Genomic DNA, 21,258 nt, shown 5'->3' with positions numbered 1-21,258 from the left:
TATCTAAAAGAAAAAATGTTGGCTTTTAACTAAGCATAACGCTGTTATAATATCTTGGCGGCTCATACAAATTACAGTAAGGTTTCTTACCATGTTCTTGCTCCCCATAACGGTAGAAGTCTTGTATTAGCAATATTTCTGTTAACAGCCTTGTTCAGTTTTTTGTCCCCCTATTTATAGGTTTAAACCTGCTTTTTTTAAAAAAAAAAGGTTTTGCCTCCCACACCCAAAATTAATATTTAAAAAGGCGTTTCTTTAAAAAACAGGGTGTGTAAAGGGCACTTTTCTAGGAAAAAAGGCTAGTGTAGTTTTGGGGGGTGCCAAATACTTTAGCTTTAATGGCTAACAATGTTATTTTTTATAGTAAATGTGTTTAAAACAGTTAATAAAAAGCCTTTGTAAATGGTAATATACCTATTTACAGCTTTGTAACCAAAAAGTTTTTAAAAACTGCAGCCTGTATTTTTTAAATTTGTTATATGGCCTTGGTTTTTAAAACAAACTGCTAATTTAAAAATAAACCACCTTAAACTTTTACAAAACTTATTTTACATTGTTAATAAGTTAAAAAAATTAGGTATTACTTTAAAAACACATTTTAAAACGGTATATAGCTTTGTTACAGGGTTTAAAAAAAAAAGCCGAAGGCTCTGGCTGTTTAGATAAGGGTGGAGGAGGGGGGAGGGGGGAGGGGGGTGGTGGTGGTTGTCTTAGTCGGTTTTTTTAAAAAAGGCGGGAAGGTTTTGGCTACAAGCTTTAGCTTTAAAACTTTAATGGTTAAAAAGCTTAGTTTTAATAGTAAGTAAGTTAGTATGCTTTTTATACCTGATTTGGCTATGTTTTGCTTTAAAAGAAGACCTTCTTATGTTTTGTTCTTTTTATTTTTAATTTACTGACTTACAGAGGCTGTTTTTGCTAACAGCCACTCTGCTGCAAAAGCCTGCTGTTTTTACTTTAAAATGTGCTAATTTAAAAATAAACCACGTTAAACTTTTACAAAACTTATTTTACATTGTTAATAAGTTAAAAAAATTAGGTATTACTTTAAAAACACATTTTAAAACGGTATATAGCTTTTGTTACAGGGTTTAAAAAAAAGCCGAAGGCTCTCGCTGTTTAGATAAGGGCGGAGGAGGGGGGAGGGGGGAGGGAGGGGTGGTTGTCTTAGTCGGTTTTTTAAAAAAGGCGGGAAGGCTTTTGGCTACACGCTTTAGCTTTTAAACTTTAATGGTTAAAAAGCTTAGTTTTAATAGTAAGTAAGTTAGTATGCTTTTTAATACCTGATTTGGCTATGTTTTGCTTTAAAAGAAGACCTTCTTATGTTTTGTTCTTTTATTTTTAATTTACTGACTTACAGAGGCTGTTTTTGCTAACAGCCGCTCTGCTGCAAAAGCCTGCTGTTTTTACTTTAAAATGGTTCGCGTTAGCCTAAAATTAAAAAAAAACAAACCTTTTTTTGTTACAAACACGTTAGTTTTATAGCCCTAAACTGTTTTTGCACACTTACGTGTTATTAAAACACCTATGCCTAAATAAAGGCTATGGGTCTGCAGGTTTCCTTTCATTTTTATTTGTTAAATAGTAAAAAAAGCAATCTTTTCTCTAATCCACTAACTCACAAAAACTGCTTAGCTAACAGGCGCCTTTGCTTCTTTGTCTTTCTAATTTACTGGTTTACAAAATAAGGGATATATAAACCGCATGTTACTAAAAAACCTAGGATGCTTCTGCATACTTTTTATTACAACACATACAAAAAAATTGGGTTTTTTAATTCCTTTGCAAAACTTAAGGTAACTTTAACATGTGTTAAAAATGGTGTATTAGTAAAGCTTATGGTTTTAACTTTTATAAAAACCCTTTGTAAAGGGCTATGTGGCAAAAAAAATGCTAGGGGTCTGTCTCTTTAGATAAGAAAAACAGTTGGGGGGGGGAAGGCAGAGCTGGATTACAAATATGGGGACTATAAACCGCCTGTTTACTAAAAAACCTAGGGTGCTTCTGTATAATTTTTTATTACAACACATACAAAAATTGTTTTTTCGAGTCCCTTATCCTTTTGCAAAACTTAATGTAACTTTTTAAAGAGTTTGAAAAAAGAAGCAGCCTTCTTCTTTCTGATTCGCTGACTCACAGAGACTGCTTTGCCATGTGTTGTTCAGCTTCTGCTAAAGGGTCTGGTTGATTAGATAAGAGCAGAGCAGGCTCTGGTGCAGCTTCACAGTTTTTACTAAAAATAAGCAGAGCTAGTCTAAAACCTAGGGAAAAAAAACTTTTTTTTGTCACTATACATTACTTTTATAATCCTAACTGTTTGTGCATGCTCTTTTTTTAAGAAAACACCTATACCAAAGGACTGTGCCTTCATTTTGGCATGTCTTTTACCTCTCTTTGTTGTTAAATGGGGAAAAAAACAATCTTCTTCTCTCTAATCCAGTGGTTTACAAAATAAGGGGTTTATAAACTGTTTGTTACTAAAAACCTAGGGTGCTTCTGCCTCCTCCTTTTTTATTACAACACATACAAAAGGGTTGTGTCTTAGGTTTGTCTTTTCCAGTCATTTTCCCTTTGCAAAACTTAATGTAACTGTAACTTCTGTTTGTTAAAAAGCACGAAAAAGAAGCAGCCTTCTTATCTCTGATTCACTAACTCACAGAGGCTGCTTTGCTAACAGGCGCTTTGCTTCTTTGTCTTCCTAATTTAATGGTTTACAAAATAAGAAATATATAAACCGCCTGTTACTAAAAAAACCTAGGGTGCTTCTGCATACTTTTTATTACAACACATACAAAGGGGGTGTTTTTTTTATTCCTTTGCAAAACTTAAGGTAATTTTAACATGTGTTAAAAATGGTGTATTAGTAAAAGCTTATGGTTTTAACTTTTATAAAAACTCTTTGTAAAAGGGCTACGTGGCGGGAAAATGCTAGGGGGTCTGTTTCTTTAGATAAGAAAAAAACAGTTAAAAGGGCGGGGGGAGAGAGGACGGGAGGGGGGAAAGGAAGGGGCTGGCTCTTGCTTAAACTCTTAAAACACTAGGATTGGTTGGTTCAGGAAAATGAATTCTATGACGCTGTTGTAAAACCACCTCTGATTGGGCCGATCCAAAAGCGGTGATAACAAGCTGGAGAGTGTCAGAAGCAGGAAATCTCCCTCATTCTACAGAAAGACGGGCAAAGGTAACAATTCTCTCTCTTTCTCTTTAATCCTACCCTGTGCTCTCTATCTTTGCTCTTTGCAAAGCGGACTCTCTCCTCGCTTTTCTTGTTTTGTAACCCGCCCTGATTCTGAATGCTTTTTTACCCTGTGCTTACTAAACAGACTCTGCCTGCTTCTCTCTCTGTCTCATTCTGATTACGCCACGTGCTCTCTATCTTTGCTCTTTTTAATTAATCTACACTGATATCGAATGCTTTTTTACCCCGGCTTACCAAACAGGCTTTGCCTTGGTCAATTTTCCTTTTAAAAACTCGTTTTTTCTTAACCTGCATTGGCATTAACAAGTTTTAATGTGTTTTATTTACTAGGGTTAAACCAGAAAAGCTGCCTCGTTTTAACAAAAAGACTGCAAAGGTAAACATTTTTTAATTTTACCCTGAGCTTTATTGTATTTTTCTTAGCCACATTTTTATAGAGTTTTTACCCTGTGCTTACCGAACAGGCTTTCTCTTTGTCAATTTTCCTTTTAAACCTCGTTTTTTTCTTAACCTACATTGGTATTGACTAGTTTAAATACGTTTTATTCACTTTTATTACACTGCTTTAGTACATTTTCTTTTAAACATAGTTTTTAATGTTTTTAAAAGCCTTTTTCTTACTACCCCTTTATAGTTGTTGGCCATGTGCTTACTTAACAGGTTTGCTTCAGTCAATTCCCCTTTTAAACCTAGCTGTATTGTTTTTAATATTAATTAATAATATTAAAAAGCTTTTTATAACCTATGTTGGCAGTCAATAGTTTCAATCCCTTTTTTACCCAGGGCACCCCAAACAGGATTTGCCTTGGTTAATTTTTTTAAACCTACTTTTTAAGTATTTCTTATAGTTTTTTGCTTATGTCCTTACAAAACAGGTTTTGCTTCAATTAATTATCCTTTTAAACTTAGTTTATAATGTTTTTTTTCTTAACCTACATTGGTATTGAATAGATTCAATGCTTTTTTATCCTGTGCTTAACAAACAGGTTTTGCCATAGTAAATTCCCTTTATAAACCTAGTTTTCAATATTATTTAACTTTTATCTTAATCCACCCTGATATTTAATACACTTCCCCTAGTCAAACACACACACACACATTTTTTCAAAATGGCCGACAGGCGCCAACCAAAACGGGGTGGGAAGAGCGGGACAAAAGCCCTAAAAGGGGGCGTGGAAACCTGTCAAAATTGCATGGTGATGAATACTATCGAGCTTATTACTACTACTGTTGCTCCTTCAACATGATAAGTTCTCAAGCAGCATGTTTCTTACTTTGCCCATCTGTCAATTTTGATGATTATTGATGGAAATATTTTGCCATTGGGATGTGTGTTTACACAGAAACTGACATTTACCATCAAATACACAATTCTTCCAAGCCTGCCTAGTCTGCAGTTGATGGGTTTAGAGGGACACATTCACTCTTCCAGGTCCCCATTCCAGGCCTGTGCTCTCCAGGTTGTCAACTTCCCGCACTGCTGGGATCCTTCCCTCATTTCCCCCCAAACCACTGCCCCACCCCCACTTCTGGGGTCTCCTCCCTACACTGTCTAACTCCACTGCTGGCAGGATCCCTTCCTGTTCCTTTCATTTCCTGCCTCCACTCTGGGCAAAAGCTCTGCACTCTTCCCACACCAGAAGTTGAACCCAGGCCACCTGGGTGAAAACCAGGAATCCTGACCACTAGCCCATATGGGACTATTGTTGCATCTGACGAAGTGGGTATTCACCCACGACAGCTCATGCTCCAATACGTCTGTTAGTCTATAAGGTGCCACCGGATTCTTGGCTGCTATTATTACTACAACTCAGGCCTTGGCTACACTGGAGAGTTACAGTGCAGGTGGTGGCTTTACAGTGCTGTAACTTACTCCCCGTCCACACTGGCAAGGCACATACAGCGCTGTATCTCCCTGGCTACAGTGCTGCATGTGCTCCACCTCGACAAGAGGAATAAAGAGAACAGAGCTGGTGATGCAGCGCTGGGGTGCCAGTGTAAACAGTGATTAATCTTACTACGCTGTCACTGACCTCCAGAACCTTCCCATAATGCTTTAAGTAGAGATAACGCTCTTTGTTTTGGTGTTATGCCTCTGTTTGTTTTGTTGTGAGCTCAAGGCTCCCGGAGCTGCTTATCTAAAAACCAAACACAGTTACTGTTTGCAGTGAATGAGCAGAGGCAGGGGGATCCCTTTGGAACACCCACAGCTGGTGTTTGCTTGAGGAGAGAAGCAGCCGGGTGGGCACGGAGGGTGGTCTGTTTTGGATCATGCAGGCTTATCTGGTCTGTGAGGAAAAAAACAAAGGCGTCTATTTGCATTTAGTGAATGAGAGAGGGTGGGGGAGGAGGCTTGAACTTGCCAGGCAGGGAGCTGACACAGTGTCAGCTCCAAAAATCCACTCGCTCTGTCTCCCCCACGCTCCGTGTCACACTCCACCCCACCCTCCTCTTTTGAAAAGCACATTGCAGCCACTTGAATGCTGGGATAGCTGCCCATAATGCACCACTCCCAACAGCGCTGCAAATGTGGCCATGACAGAGTGCTGGTAGCTGTCAGTGTGTCCACACTGCAGCGCTTTCCCTAAACAGCTGTAGGAAGACAGCTTTAACTCCCAGCGCTGGACAGCTGCAAGTGTAGCCAAACCCTCTCTAAGCCGACCCCTTATGAGAACAGCAGGGACTAGCATGACTAGATGTCCCGATTTTTGGGGTCTTTTTTCTTATATAGGTGCCTATTAACCCCACCCCCATCCCAATTTTTCACATTTGCTGTCGGATCACCCTAGCAGGGGTTGCACACAGGGCTGCATTAACCTTCAGGTGCTGAGGTTCCCCTCTCTCCATTCCCAGAGCCCTGTGATTCAGGAAACAGACATCAGGGCTCCCAGGTGCTGCACAGACCATGACTGAGATAAGACCCCATATTATGGCAAGGTGCTGTACAAACCCTGGGCCAACCACTGAGACACCCAGGAGGTTCCCCTCCAATTTCCTGAGCCTCTGCTGCCCAACTTCTTCTGAATCCCTCTGGCTCACCCCCCCCACACACAAAAAACCATACCTTTCCAAACAGTCCTTCTTTCCTTGCCCCCTGATTCGGGTTTCACACCCTGGGACCATCTCCTCTCTTTGTCTCTCCCCCTCCAGGTGAAGCAGAGATGGAGGCAACTTCAGCCACTGGAGTCCAGCCTCAGCGAGCACTGCAGGCCAGCCCCGGGGGGAGGGGGGTGTTTGCAGACACAGGAAGGGAGCAGGGGGTGCTGGGAAGAAGGCGGCAGGAGAACAAAGCTCAGAGACCCAACATGGGGAAATTCCAGGGGGCGGGGTTATGACACATCCCAGGTGCGGGCAGCTCCTGGGGCCGGGGCTCTGGCTCAGCTCGGGGGCGGGCCAGCTCCTCGGGGCGGGGCTCCAGCACAGAGCAGGGGCGGAGCAGCTCCTGGGGGCGGGGCTCTGGCACAGCCCATGGGCAGGGCAGCTCCTCGGGGCGGGGCTCCAGCACAAAGCAGGGGCGGGGGCAGCTCCTGGGGGCGTTGCTCCGGCACAGAGTGGGGGCGGAGCAGCTCCTGGGGGCGGGGCTCTGGCACAGCCCATGGGCAGGGACAGCTCCTGGGGGCGGGGGCTCTGGCACAGTCCATGGGCAGGGCAGCTCCTGGGGGGGTGGGGCTCTGGCACCGCCCGGGGGCGGGGGAGCTCCTTGGGGCGGGGCTCTGGCACAGCCCATGCGCAGGGCAGCTCCTGGAGGGTGGGGCTCTGGCACAGCCCGGGGACGGGGAGCTCCTCGGGGCGGGGCTCTGGTACAGCCATGGGCAGGGCAGCTCCTGGGGGTGGGGCTCTGGCACAGCCCGGGGGGGGGGATCTCCTGGGGACGGGGCTCTGGCACAGCGCATGGCAGGGCAGCTCCTGGGGGCGGGGCTCTGGCTCAGTTCAGGGCGGGGCAGCTCCTGGGGGTGGGGCGTGGCACAGTCCGGGGGCGGGCAGCTCCTGGTGGCAGGGCTCTGGCACATTGTGACGAGGAGCAAGGGCTGAACAGCTGCTTCCTGGTTCTCCACGTGCTGCCAGCAGCGCTGGAGCTGCCCGAGCCGGAGCGGAGCGCTGTTCTCAGCTGCAGCCAGGATCTGCTCCCGGCCCCGCTGAGATCCAAGTGGGGACAGAAACTGGGGCCCGGGGGTTCCCCTTGGTGTGGCTGGCGGGGGCGGGAGGGGAGAAGCAGGAGCTGCAGGCGGGGGAAGGGCGGTGGGACAGTGTGACCCGGAGCCCCTGGGGAATGAGAGGCGCTGGGGGGCAGGAAAGTGACTCTGCCCCAGGGAGCCTGGGAGAAGCCTTGAAGGCGCCTCGGTCCCAGTGGAGCTGCAGGAGGAATTCGCCCGCCCGCCCTGCTGGGATGGGGGGGGGCCGGGGCCCGGCCGTCGTGTGGGGGGGAGAGGCGGACCCCGGGCCAGGCGGGGGGGGGGTGTATTAAATCCCTCCCCATAGCAATGTGCTATTCCCGGGCACTGCACATTCCAAAGTAGCAGCCACTGAATCCGCTGCCTTTCCCCTGCCCGGACCAGCCGTAACGTTCTGCCGGGCACTGGGGGCAGGGCTGAAGCGGGGCAGGGGAGTAACAGGGAGCGGTGGAGGGCGGGCGCATAGCAGGAAATTGATGGGCGGGGGGGATTAGGCAGCTGGAGGCAGGGTTCGTGCGGGGGCTAAAGGGCACAATCCGGGCTGAGGGGAGGAGCAGGAGTTGAGCTCAGGGGAGGCGCTGGCAGAGCCCCCCCCTTTGGTGTGAGGGCGGAGGTGTCGAGGGGTGAGGAGAAGCCGGAGTTGCAGGGGGGGGAGGTCACTGGGGTGGGGGGGATAGATCTGTCTCTGTGCAGCCAGGACATTCCCGGAGTGGGAGGGGAGGTGAGTTAACTGGATCCTGTCCCCTGTTTTTGCCACTTCCTCCCACACACACATTCTCTCAAGATTTCCCCTTTTCTCTCTCATTATCACACGTGACTATAAAATCCAGGGAGATTCTCCTCCCCTCCCCCAATGATCAGCTCTCTAATTGCCTCTGATTTTCCCTTTTCCCTCCATACTTCTCAAATGTCAATTTAAAATCTCTCCAATGAGGGGTGGATTTTCCCACCCATTTTATCTGCAGCGATTTGTCCTTGTTTGGGTGGGAAATTGTTGCCCTGGGTCATTCCCCAGAACATGGCTCCCACTGGAGTGGGATGGGATGAGGTTCCCGTTCTCTGCCAGGGCAGGGAAGGGAAGGGAAGAGCACATCCCACATGGAGACTGCCCAGACCCCATTTCCCAAATCCCCTGCGGCCCCCTTCCATTGTCCAGGGAGCCTTCCAGCTCCCCCCCGCCCTTAAATCAACTCCTCAAAGGGCTCTGAGCTGCTCACGTGAATGGTTGCCCCGTGGCCGGGGGGGACCATCACATTCTGTTTATGTATTGGACAGTCATATAAAATCCAGTCCAACAGTCCCCCGTTTCCAATAGTTATTTAATAGCAACATCAAATCCCCTCCGATCTTGGTGGTTTTCTCTCTTGTTATCAAATGTCGTTTGTGACAGGGTTCTCTCTGCGTGTCTCAAAGATTGCTATAAAATACCCCAAACATTTGCCCCACTTCTCTCTAGTTGTTTTATTTCTAATTGAATATGATGGGTTGTTTCCCAATGTGCTAAGATGCAGCCGCCTCTGGGGTGGATCCATGGTGGCCATTATTTGCTAGTGACAGCCCGTGGATCTTTCTTGCCCTCCAGGCCTTCCATTCTCCTGTTAAAGAAGCACTCCCCAGGCTCCCTCTGCCTGTGTGACTGGCCAGCAGGAGGTGGTGTTAACTTTCTAGCCACTTCTCACACTCTGTGAGGTAACACTTGCAGGGGCAGGGAAGGTGTCTGTGTGCGGAGATTGCAGCTGAAGGGGCATTGTGGTAGGGGGAGGCCTCTGGGTGGCTGGGCAGGGGGTACCCTAGTCAGGTTGGTGGGTTGTGGACGTTTGTGGTTTTCGGGGTTGGTGGTTCTGATGTGCCCATCCCTGAGGCTATGGGTCCTGGAGGTGGGTATCGCTGGGGCCTGGTGGCGGCAGAACAGTGGGGGTGGGTGTCTCTTGGGGAGGCGGGACAGAGGGTTAGAGGGAGCCTGGTTCTGTGCCAGGGGCTCTGTCTGTGCTTCCCCGCTGGTTCCTGGCTTTGTTGCCATGCCCAGTGCACAAAGCTGAGGGAGGGGAACCCTGGCACTAGGTGAGGGCATGCCAGGGAAGCAGAGTGATGGGTCGCACTGTAAAGCATCAGGGGGTCACACTGGGCAGAGGAGGGGGTCCCAGGCAAATGTCAGGGTAGATCGTTCTGGAGGGTGGGGAAGTTCCTAGGCAGGCAGTGAGGGACTGAGTTCCCAGTGGTGGGGGGGGGGGTCCCTTGAGGGGTCCCTGGCTGCTGGGGGCTCTTGGTGGGGGGAACCCTTTGGGATTCCCAACCTGGCAATCATGGTGTGGTGGGGGTTCTCTGGCCGGTGGGACTTTGAGGGGTATCTGGGTCCCTGGCCAGGGACTCTGGGGGCTGCGTCCCAGGGAATATCTGATGGGATCCTGGCTGGGGGTCTGGGTTCTGGGTACTAGGGGGTGTCTGGGGCTGCTGCTAACCATGATCCTCTCTCTGGTCAACTTGTACCAGACTTCTGGCTCCTAGTCACCAGGTCACCAAGTCCATTTCCCCAGTCATGTGCCCTGTCACTGTGATAACTTTCTGTCCACTTAGCAAACACTGTTAGTGTGAAATCACAGAATTTACTTTTCTCCTCTTTTGAAAACTGCAGGAACTTTCGGTTCCATTTGGAAAATTTTTGCCCCCAGTCCTTGTCCTAGATCTGCGGGGGTGAGGGAGGTGGGAAGGGAGTCAGCACTGCCACACGATGGTCTTTTCCACAGCGTTCTGAACTCATTCTTTCTGAAATCTGGTGTAATTGAGACCGTTGTTAGTCCAGAGTCACTGTATGGAAAGACAAGGAGGGATTCCAGATGGACAGTGGGTCAATGAGATCAGCCATTTCTCCCTGTGAGGAGGGGACTCCCATTAGCTGCTCTCCCCAGAGAGCTAAAGGAGGGAAGCTGCTCATACACTCTGTCCCTCTCTGCTCAGGATATTGGGGTTCAGCTTCCTGGGTCAGATGCTGCAGCCTCCATTGTGATCTGGGAGACCAGACTTGGCAGCTGCTGCTCCCCCAGTGGGGCTCTGTGCTGGGAAGTGACCTTAATTAAAGCTTCTTCTCTGCCCGGCCCAGGGGATGACTTTCTGCAGCTGGTCCTAGCCCCCTAGGGCAGTTCTGGGCCCTGTTACTACTAAATTCTGAGCCAGAGTCTCCAGGTAACTGAAAGACCTCAGGGAATGTCCTAGGGTCTGGCAAGAAAGTGACTCTGCACAAACAACACCACCTCATTTCTCCTCCCATTAGCGGTTGCCAGGAGGAAATCCAGCCATGGGAGAGCAAAGCCCCCAGGAATGGGACTGTCCCAGCCAGAGGGGCAGGGAGAGAGGACAGGGGAAGGAGAGACTGAAAGGAGCAGTGGGAGAAATGAATGTGGGGGAGAGATTTCCAGCTCTCTAGTCACCCAGACGCATGTATTGCTGCATCCTGGGGCAGAACCACTTTCCAGTGAACAAAACAAGGATCAGACAGAGCAAAAGCCAGTTCCTGACTCCATATTCCCCCTGCTGGGTGTGGCTGCCGTGGGGTCAGTGTCTGAGGGAATCCCCCACAGTGACTCCTTTGGTTCTGCTCTTTTCTAGCCTTGTGTTCAGAGAAGGGGTGAGGGGAGAGAGAAGGGAGGTTAAAATGTGTCTGTGGACTTAGCCTGGCAGGAGGGACCAGGTCTAAATTGTAATAAACAGATTGAGCATTTCCCAGCATGACAGAATCTAGGGTGTCTGTCTGCAGGGAAAGGGCCTGGGGGAATTGTGATGTGAAATTAAGTAAAACCGGTTCTGAAACGCCCACAACTGCCCTTCTCCCCCAGACAGGCTGCAGAATGTTTTGCTCCAGCTCATCCGAGCCTGGCGTGGGACAGGGAAGAGAAATGGCTGCAGTGGAGTCAGTCCAGGTAGAGATTATCGCGGGATTGCTGGTGGGTTCCTGCTGGAGGAAAGGGAGAGCAAATACACCAGAGGTGGGAAGGTTTGCAGAGTCTGGTTTGGAGGTTGGAGCGGGGCAGGAAATTCACAGCGTGGGGAAAGGAGGAGGCCAGGGTGTGGCAGACCTGCTGGGAGTTCTTTACTAAGTGGCCTAGATTCTAGGAACAGACCCAGGAGGTTTGGAGGTGGAAATGCCCTAATTTGTGAAGAGAGAAAATAACCCACCTACATGGAGCTAGTCAAACTGACCAGACTCCTAGTGCTGGAGCCTGACCTCATTAACCATCAGCTGCTGTGAGATATAAAGGGGACACCCATGAGTCAGGCTTATTGGAGCTGCCTCTCCCTTCATATCCCGCTCCTCACAATGAGGAGGGTGTTGGGCATCCTACCAGCGAGCTCTCCCTGGACCCTGCTAGGGGCTCCATCTCCTGTATCAGTCAGTGGCTAGTAGGGGGGGTGATGGATATGCTGGGAGAGATAAGGGGCTCTCTCTTCATCCCCTCACTCTGGCATTTGCTGGATACTTTGAGCCAGGTCGAGGTGGGACTCTCCTGACTATGATCCACCCAGAGCTTCCATTTGATTCACTCTTCTCTGCCACAAATAGTGGGGCTGTGAGTGGGGCAGCAAGTCCTTAGTGTTGGACTCTTACTCTTTCAGGGGCTGGTGACCTTCAAGGAGATGGCTATGTATTTCACCAGGGAAGAGTGTTCTCTGCTGGACCCCACTCAGAGAGCCCTCTACTGGGATGTCATGCAGGAGAACTATGAGACTGTGACCTCGCTGGGTAAGGGTTCCTGTCCCTTCTGTTCTTGGAAGGGGAAATGAAGAGTGAAGGTTCACGCCACCCCCACAATGCCATCTGTACCCTGTCCTGTTTCAGTATCACCCCAATAGGCCAGTGACACACATAATACCAGAGACCCTCCTCTGCTGCAGAACACTTTGGGAACAGAGCACAGGAGCCGTATTGCACAGTGTCAAATATCTCCTGTTTGCTCAAGTGAAACTGGGGGTTAGGTCTGGCATAACTGTCCCATACCCCTAATCATTTTTGTTGCCCTTTCTGAACCTTTTCCAATTCCAATATATCTATTTTTGAGATGGGGTGACATGTGCATGCAGTATTCAAGATGTTGGTGTATCATGGATTTATTTGCTGCTTTTTCAAATATGATCTATGAGATATTCTGTCATATCTATCACTTTCTTAATTATTTCCTACATTGTTCACTTTTTTTCACTGCTGCTGGCACATTGAGTGGATGTTTTCAGAGAACTATCCACAGTGACTCCAAGATCCATCTCTTGAGTGGAAACAACTAATTTAGACCCCATCATTTTGTATGTATAGTTGGGATTGTGTTTTCCAATGGGCTGCACTATGTGCTATCCTGTCATCTAGTACTGCTGAGATCCTGGATTCAGTAATATCCCTGCCCTTCCTGTTCCCTTTCTCCACCGAACCCCGCCAGCCCATGCTTCCTGTTCCCAGCTTCCCCAGGATTCTCGCACTGTCTCTGAACCTCTCTGTCAGCAAGAAGCAGTGCCAGGGACACTTGCCCTCTGTCTGGAGTCTTCGATTTCTGGGACATGGATTTACTTTCTCTGTGTTGTAAGAGGCTCTGTCATAATGAGTGTCTGTGATGTTACCCAGAGTACAATCTGGACTGTTAAATAGCTGTCCCCTCAGTCCTCCAGCATGGGGTGCCTTTTCCACTGTTTTCCCTCGAGAACAGCCCCTCTTGGCCAATTAACACACAGTCTCCAGCATGTAACTCACTCCCAGCTACACAGTATTGAGTGCTGCTAGACAGCCACTCATGAATTACACCTCAGGAGAAAACCAGCAAATTCTCAAGTGCCCAACTTTCCCCCAGAAATGTGCATCTTGCACTGTTCGGCACGCTACTGAACGACCCAAGCTCATATGAAGTCTGTCATTTCATCAGCGGAAAATGACATGCACCAGCTTGTTATCCCAAACAGAGTTTCCAACACACTTCAATCCACACATACTGGTTAGATGAACAATAAACCAAGATTGTTAACTACCAAAAACTAAAACTAGGCCCAGTCCATGAAAGGGGCACTCCCAGGAGAGACTGTATAAAGGCTGGAACATGAAACACCTTTGTAAAACCTGAGACAGCTGCCTTGGGACAATGACAGGGAGAATCCCCCAAAGTGACTCCTTTGTTTCTGCTCTTCTCTGGCCTCCGATTGTTCCTTCCAACGTGGAGTACTTTGCACTTGTCTCTACTGAATTTCATCCTATTTACTTCAGATCATTTCTCCCGTTTGTCCAGATCATTTTGAATTTTAATCCAATCCTCCAAAGCACTTACAACCCCTCCCAGCTTGGTGTTGTCCGCAAACTTGATATGTGTAAGAGAGAGACTGTTACTGGGAGGGTTTCCCCATGTGTCAGAGGGTTACACCCTGGTGGAAGGGATCTAGGCCTGTACTGGAATAAGGTCACTCTGTGCTTCACAGTGTGCTAGAACCTAGAATGTGCATTAGCAGGGGAAAGGCTGGGGGGAATCGGCTTGGGGAATGGACAAAAGCCTAGTCTGAATTCTCACACCTTGCCCTTTTCACCCCGGCAGGCCAGAGAATAACATCCATGTTTCGCTGCAGATCATCTCGTCCTCCCAGGGGCAAGGAAATGGCTGCAATGGAGCTGGCTCAGGTAAGAGATTATCAGGGCGGCGGGCTCTGCTTGGAGGTTGAGGAGCAGTAAATGCATAAGAGGGTGGGAATTGCTAGAGGTGGTGGGAAGCAGGAAATATCTCGGGTGGAGAAAGGGAGGGGACAGCATGCGACAAACCTGCTGAGACTTGTGTAGTGTAGGGCGTGATGGGTTGTCACCTCCAGGAGGCAGTTTGTGGAGCTTCTGGGAACTGCTGTGTCCTCTAACCCTCACGCTGGGCTGGCTCTTCTCACACTGCTTTGCTGGAGATTTCGCCAGCCTCTCCAGGGCCTGTTATCACCCAACACAACAGCAGGTGGCGCCATGCAGCCAACTAAGCTACCTGAGTGCGTTACCTAAGCCACTCAAGGACAGATAGAAGACAAGAGCCAATTTCCCACTCCCCAACCTTGCACATTTGCTGTAGTATAAATCCAGAATGATACCATCTTATAGTGCACAGTGATCTCTATAATGCAAGCTTATTAATGTAGTTCCCCATCCCCTCGATATGGGAAAGATGTGCACAACAAGCTGAGATTTTCCCCAGACACTTCACTCAAAATACGCTGGTTAAGATAAAGCATCAAACAAGTTTATTAACTGCAGAAAGATAGATTAAGTGATTACAAGTGATAACAAACAGATCAAAGCAGATTATTTAGCAAATAACCAAAACTCAGACTAAGCCTAACATACTAGATGGATAGAATTTGAATTAGCAATTTATCACCCTGACTGATGGTACAAGAAGTCCCCCAAGTTTCCATACACAAGCTACAAATCTCTTGATCCTGGGAGCAGCACTTCCCCCATATCTGTTTTTGTTTCTCAGGTGTTTCCAGAAGTTCTCTTGTGTAAGAATGTGGCAAAGAGATGATGTCACACCCCACCTTATGTAGCTTTTCCATATGGTGGGAACCTTTTGTTCCAAACTCAGTTCCTAGTCCAGTTTGTGGAAAAATACAGGTACTAAAATGGAGTTTAGTGTCATGTGGTCTGGTCACAGGCCCTGCTGAGTCATAGTAGCCATGACTCATAGCCTGGCTGAAACATTCACAGGAAGGCAAAGCTCTTCCACAGTCCATTGTCTTTGTTGAGCCATCAGAACTGTCTGGCTTCTTCATTGTTGTAACTGAAAGGCTCATTGTGGGTGTTACCCAGAGTAAGCACATTTGAAATACAGATCCAGAGTCAATATCGATAACTTCAGATACGAACATGATATGTGCACACAAATATGATAATCATATTCTGCAAATCAGAACTTTTCCAGTGACACCACACATGATGCATCTTCTACAAAAGAGATCATAATTATGTCCTAATCATATTATAATCATACCACTATGATGAATATGGGGGTGTAATGTCAGATAGGTCCTAATTTCAAGGCACAGGAGTTGGGAATGGAATTTCCTCTCTTTGTGGAACAGGAAATAACCGTCCAGCCAGGGCTGGGACAACTTCCCAGACTCTCAGTGATGGAGCCTGAATCTACTGACATTTCATTAATTACCACCAACCCCAATCTTTGTGGCAACTGTAAACTTTATCAGTGATGATTTTGTACTCTCTTCTAAGTCATGGATAAGAATGTTAAATAGCACAGGGCCAAGAACCAATCCCTGCAGGAACCTGCTAGAAAGAAATCCACTCGAACATGGTTCCCCATTTACTATCAGAGTTTTTAATCTATTTAATGTATGCCGTGTTTATTTTGTATCATTCTAGTTTTTTTTAGTAAAAATATTGTGCTAATCAAGTCATGTCCCTTACGTAAGTTTAGGTATATTACATCAATACTATTAGCTGCAACCAAACTTTTGATCTCATCCAGTAAGGATATCCCGTTAGTTTGATAGGCTCTATTTTCTCTAAACCTTTGTTAATGGGCACTACAATTCTGACCTTCTAACTTCTATTCTTTATGATTGACTTCCCCTTTCTTCCATATATTTTATTTGGAGAGTGCTTGGATTCCTACCAGGGAGCCACTATCAGGGGCCAGAGACAGCCCCATCTCCTATATTAAGCTCTGGCTAGTAGCTATGTGATAAATGTGAAGACCCTGCTTCTGTCTGTCAGATGGGAGACACAAAGGTTCTCTCTTTCTACCCTCTGATGCCTCCTGGCTGCTGTAAGCAAGGTGGGGTGGGACTCTGTTAACATGTGCCTCCCGGAGCTTCCATTTCCCTGGTGCTGCTGTTCCGTGAATAGTGGGGTTGTGAGTGGGTCAGCAGGTACTGAGTATTGGACTCCTGCTCTTTCAGGGGCCGGTGACCTTCGAGGAGGTGGCTGTGTATTTCTCCAGGGAAGAGGGGACTCTGCTGGACCCCACTCAGAGAGCCCTCTACAGAGATGTCATGCAGGGGAACTATGAGACGATGGTCTTGCTGGGTAAGGATTCCTGTCCCTTCTGTTCTTGGAAGGGGAAATGAAAAGTGAAGGTTCATGCCACCCCCACAATGCCATCTGTACCCTGTCCTGTTTCAGCATCACCCCAATAGGCCAGTAACATACATACTACCAGAGACCCACCTCTGCTGCAGAACACTTTTGGAACAGAGCACAGGAGCAGCATCACACAATGTCAAATATCTCCTCTTTACTCAAGTAAAACTGGGGTTAGGTCCAGCATAATGAACAGAAGCTTCCTACCCGCAGCCTTCTCTCAAACCCTGAGCCTTCTCTACCCAAACCAGAATGTGCTTGGGGTGTAACAAGCAGGCAGCTGGAGTCAGAGCTGCCAGTCCAGGGTTACTTATCATACAGACACTCAGTGCGTCCTTGAACGCTGGCTGGGAGTATCCAGACAGGGGAGCTCCAGCAGCAGAACACTGAATCTCACCCAGGATTACAGATGACACAACTCCTCGCTGATCTGGATTGCACCCCAGCATGTGAAAATGGCCTAGGTTGGTAGTGACACTTCTTGAGACATGGAGAGTCTTGCTCCCATATCACCAGGTGTAATAAAAATAACAGGAAAGGCCAAATATGGAAAACTGATTGTTCAGCTTGCTTTTGACCTGCATCATATTTTGCAATATATTCCAAATAAGGAAATTAACGTGCAACGTATGTGTCATTGTTTGTGGTTTTAAGCTGTAAAAGGTTTGTGTGATTTTTAGCTCGGGAACAGTATTCCAATAGCTGTCGCCCCCTGCGTGCTTGTAACCAAGAAAAGAGCCTCAGGCTGAGCTGATTCAAATATTAATCCTGTGGTCGATTTCCACAACAGCCTCAATAGGTCCCTGTGATGGAATGTAAGGCTACATCTAGACTACCCACCGTATCGGCGGGTTAAAATCGATTGCTCGGGGATCGATATATGGCGTCTCATCTAGACGCCATATAGCGATCCCCGAGCGCGCTTATATCGATTCCGGAACAACACCAACCCCAACAGAGTTGCTGATTTGACAGGGGGAGCCGCGGACATCGATCCCGCGCGGTGAGGATGGGTGAGTAATCCGATCTTAGATATTCGACTTCAGTTACGTTATTCACGTAGCTGAATTTGCGTATCTAAGATCGATTTCCCCCCGTAGTGTAGACCAGCCCTTAATGTCTTCACACCTTCCCCCTGCAGGAGAATGGCTGTTTGACCAGCTCTATGCCTTGCTGTCTCTGAGGAACTGGTCTGTGGGTGTTCCCCAGAACTGTAACTTTTTCAGTAATATCATACTGTAAAATCTCACAATTTTACATTCAGTGTTACTACACATTTTAACAGGAGGATAATATTCAGTAGGTTATGCGTTTTCTAATGATACCTCACAAGCCATACTGGGTACAAAATTGATCATAATTTTCTAGAAGAGTGAACACAGGGGTACAGATTGACACAGTGTCTGTGTGTGTGTTCACAGCAGATATGTGGGTATTTCAATCCCTCATAAGCACAATGTTTGGCATCTTCAAGGACCTGGGGAACTGGTCCTGGGAATTCACTAGTTTAACAAGTGTGAGACTGCATGAAATTGTGAGACACTTTGGTATTAATAATAAAATAATAGAATCTGATGAAATTGCAATGAATCATGCTAGGTATGCCATGTAAAGTGTCAGTGAAAATGTTATGATTTGCCAAGTATGATAATTTTGTTTCTATGTTTCTATCACCTTTGTATTGTGAGTTACAGATATGTAAGTTATATCTGTATTTCCAGACTTGTGCAGTTTTTCTGGGTGACACCCCCAGACATATTGGCATCAACATTGACTAGCATGTTTGATGGCCCATTGAGGGTCATCAGCTGTACAATGAACCTATGGACCAAGGGGATACACCTATTGAGTCAGCAAGACATGCCGGGGTTTGCCTGTGTACTGAAACCTCCAAAGCTTTTCCATGCCATGTGCTGTGAAGCTTGTGTTTGGGACACAGGAAGTACAAGCCACATGGCAAAAGGAATATAAAGCGCAGCTGCATCATCTCCATCTTGTCTTCAATCCCCCTTCCTACCTCTGGAGCAACTTCTCTACAAACTGAACCCTGGAACAAAGGACTGAATGACCCATCCAAGCTGTGGATGCGTTTCAGACAGACTTTCAAGCCAGCAACTCACCAATACTGCTAAGAACCTGATATATCCATTTTGGAATGTATCTGACTGCTTTTCCATTTAAATTCTTTCTGTCTTTCTTTCTTTTAAACCTTTAGTTTAGATGCTAAAGAATTGTCTGGAAGGATGGAATTTAACTTCATTCTTTCCTTTGTTCTTTCTTCTAAACATTTAGTTTAACTGCTAAAGGATTGGCTGGCAGCATGGTATTTTGGATGAGATCCAAACCTAGGTAATGTGGCTAACCTTCTACCCACCCACTTCCTGGATCCAGTTAGGATCACTCTCCTGCTGCCCTCTGGCCATGCTGTATCACAGTGAGCAGAGTTTTTAAATAACCTCTCACTGTACGGGACCTAGTTGCTGATTAGGAGTCAGAGAACTGTCATGCAATAAAGGGGGCCGTGTGATTTCTTTTTTCAGAGTCTCGTTAACCAGTGTGTGGGATCAGAAGCACAGTTTGCGACTGGTCAGTGAGTTTAACTTCAGTGTTAATCACCAGTATGGGGAGCATCTGCTCTCCCTTTTTCAGCCTGCTCTGACCTTGGCATTTTCAGTGAGGACTGCCCCTGACACACTAGGTCACACTAAGCACTGAAGATAAATTAACAGAATGTTTTTGATGATCAAGTTGTATGAAATCAACTGAACTCATTTGTTTTCTTTCATCTGAGCGGAGTTTCTGGTTTTCCAACGTGATATGATCTCCCAGCTGGAACAAGGGGAAGAGCCATGGGTCCCAGAGCTCCAGGGTTCAGAGGAAAGAGAGATCCTGAGATCTCCCCGCACAGATGAGGAAACATTAAACCAACTCAGAATCTGTAAGTGCCTGAAGGAAACATCTAGGATGCCCTACAAAGCTCTTGGGAAGTCTCTCAGTTCATTATTGTCCATAGCAGGGGTCTCATCCGCAGGGTAAATATAGCTCAAGGCTTCCTCTAGATGCTAGCAGACACCGGGCAGTAGCTTTCTCCCTTCCCCCTGTGAAGTTGGATGGGATGTGAAGGCTGAATTGATCCCCTCCTCTCTCCTGTTGGGGGGAGCTGAGTTCCTGATTTTAATTTGTCCTCTCTCCAGCACTTGTTTTGGTTTGGCCTTCCCCTTTCCATCCCTGTTTGAGGTTTCTGTCTCTATCACAGCAGGTGATGCAATGACGTGTGAGGTTCAGCACAGACCAGAAAAAGAGCAGGGAAACCAGCCAGGGGAGAAACTGGATAAATTTATTTCCTGTCAGGGAACTCAGAAGGGCCTTAAGGAAACCAGAATACAGCAGGAAATCTGCAGGGAAAAGGAAAAAAAAATACATGTGCTGAGTGTGGGAAAAACTTCACTTACAGATCAGGTCTTTCTCAACATCAGAGAATCCACACAGGGGAGAGACCCTGTGAATGCAATGAGTGCGGGAAAACTTTCATTCGCAGCTCGCACCTTATTGGGCATCAGAGAATCGACACAGGGAAGAGATCCTATGAATGCACTGAGTGCGGGAAAACTTTCAGTCGCAGCTCACACCTTATTCGGCATCAGAGAATCAACACACAGGAGGGATCCTATGAATGCAGTGAGTGCGGGAATTCCTTCAATCGCAGCTCTCACCTTATTCAGCATCAGAGAATCCACACGAGCAAGAAGCCCTGCGAATGCCGTCAGCAGGCCTGCACAACTCGTAAAGTGGTGATGGAGAGAAATCTCTGTATTAACTATCTCTATAAATCTTTATAACGTTGCATTGTGTTATTTTGTATTAAGTATCTTTATCTTTATGACATTGCATCCGGCATGATGTTATTTTGTAATTCATGTGACTTGGCATTGTGCCTCTCTATTTTCATACAACTTTGTATGAGATCCCTATATAGAAAATTGGTAGAAAACTTTGTATCAAATGTTATAGCCCCAAGGATAGTATAGTTAAAGAAAAGAAAACATGTGCCTTTTTGCTAGAAGTAGAATAAGATTTTCTCTCGCACTCTGTAATCAATTGCTCTATTGACTGAATGAGGTGTGAATGAGTGAGGCTTGGAAGACACCCACCTCCAGACAGCTACAACAGTTGAAGAGGGAATGGGAGCCAGAGCAAAGGACAATACAACTTGTCAAGTGGGCCCAATAAAGAAGAGCAGACATATTGATGGCCTCAGGGATTAGAAGCAAGCACCTTCTTTAGAAAACATCCTCTTTGAGCAGCATTGGGACAACACCCAGAGAAAAGCAGCACAAAGACCAATGGACGCAGACCCAGATTTTGAATCTGGTCTAGATTTACATAAGAGGGAAGCTGCTATAAATGCGAGGTGTCTTGCAGAAAGACCCCGGATCTCGTCTTGTCACCATCGGACCATCGATTTGAATCGGTAGAAGCCCGGCTCCACCCCTGCTCCATCTAACTCACCTGGCCAGTTCAGTTAAGGGAAGCAACTAGTTGGTAACAACAGCAAAACGGAGTGTGTTTATGTCTGTGTGTGTGCGTGAATGCTTGACTGTGATATATATCTCATGTGCATATCATAGAGTATTAATTGATACCTGTATTACTAATAAATGTGGCATTTTGCCTTAATCCCCCTGAAAAGTTCCTGTACAGTACTTTGAGTAAAACAGCGAGGGCCACAATACTCCAAAGAAAACAGCTGAGGACCGAAACCCCCCGGCCCTGCGGAAACACCCCCCACTCAGGAC

General features: G+C 46.9%; 1 protein-coding gene across 2 annotated transcripts in view; it reads left to right on the top strand.

Moving 5' to 3' along the window:
* The first annotated feature begins 12,034 nt into the window (after positions 1-12,034).
* LOC127055903 (zinc finger protein 707-like) overlaps positions 12,035-21,258 on the top strand; it is a 288,200-nt gene continuing 278,976 nt past the window's right edge. Inside the window, exons 1-3 of one of the 2 annotated variants that reach the window (XM_050963446.1) lie at positions 12,035-12,103; positions 13,926-14,008; positions 16,282-16,452. In XM_050963446.1, the coding sequence (XP_050819403.1) occupies positions 12,070-12,103; positions 13,926-14,008; positions 16,282-16,449 (285 nt within the window). In that variant the 5' untranslated portion in view covers positions 12,035-12,069 and the 3' untranslated portion in view covers positions 16,450-16,452. Of the gene's footprint in view, positions 12,104-13,925; positions 14,009-16,281; positions 16,529-21,258 lie in introns of those variants that run through there. The other variant, XM_050963445.1, reaches the window with a different exon arrangement.

This window comes from Gopherus flavomarginatus, chromosome 7, assembly GCF_025201925.1.
Source record: "Gopherus flavomarginatus isolate rGopFla2 chromosome 7, rGopFla2.mat.asm, whole genome shotgun sequence".
NCBI lineage: Eukaryota > Metazoa > Chordata > Testudines > Testudinidae > Gopherus > Gopherus flavomarginatus.
This window is presented reverse-complemented; position numbering and strand designations above follow the sequence as displayed.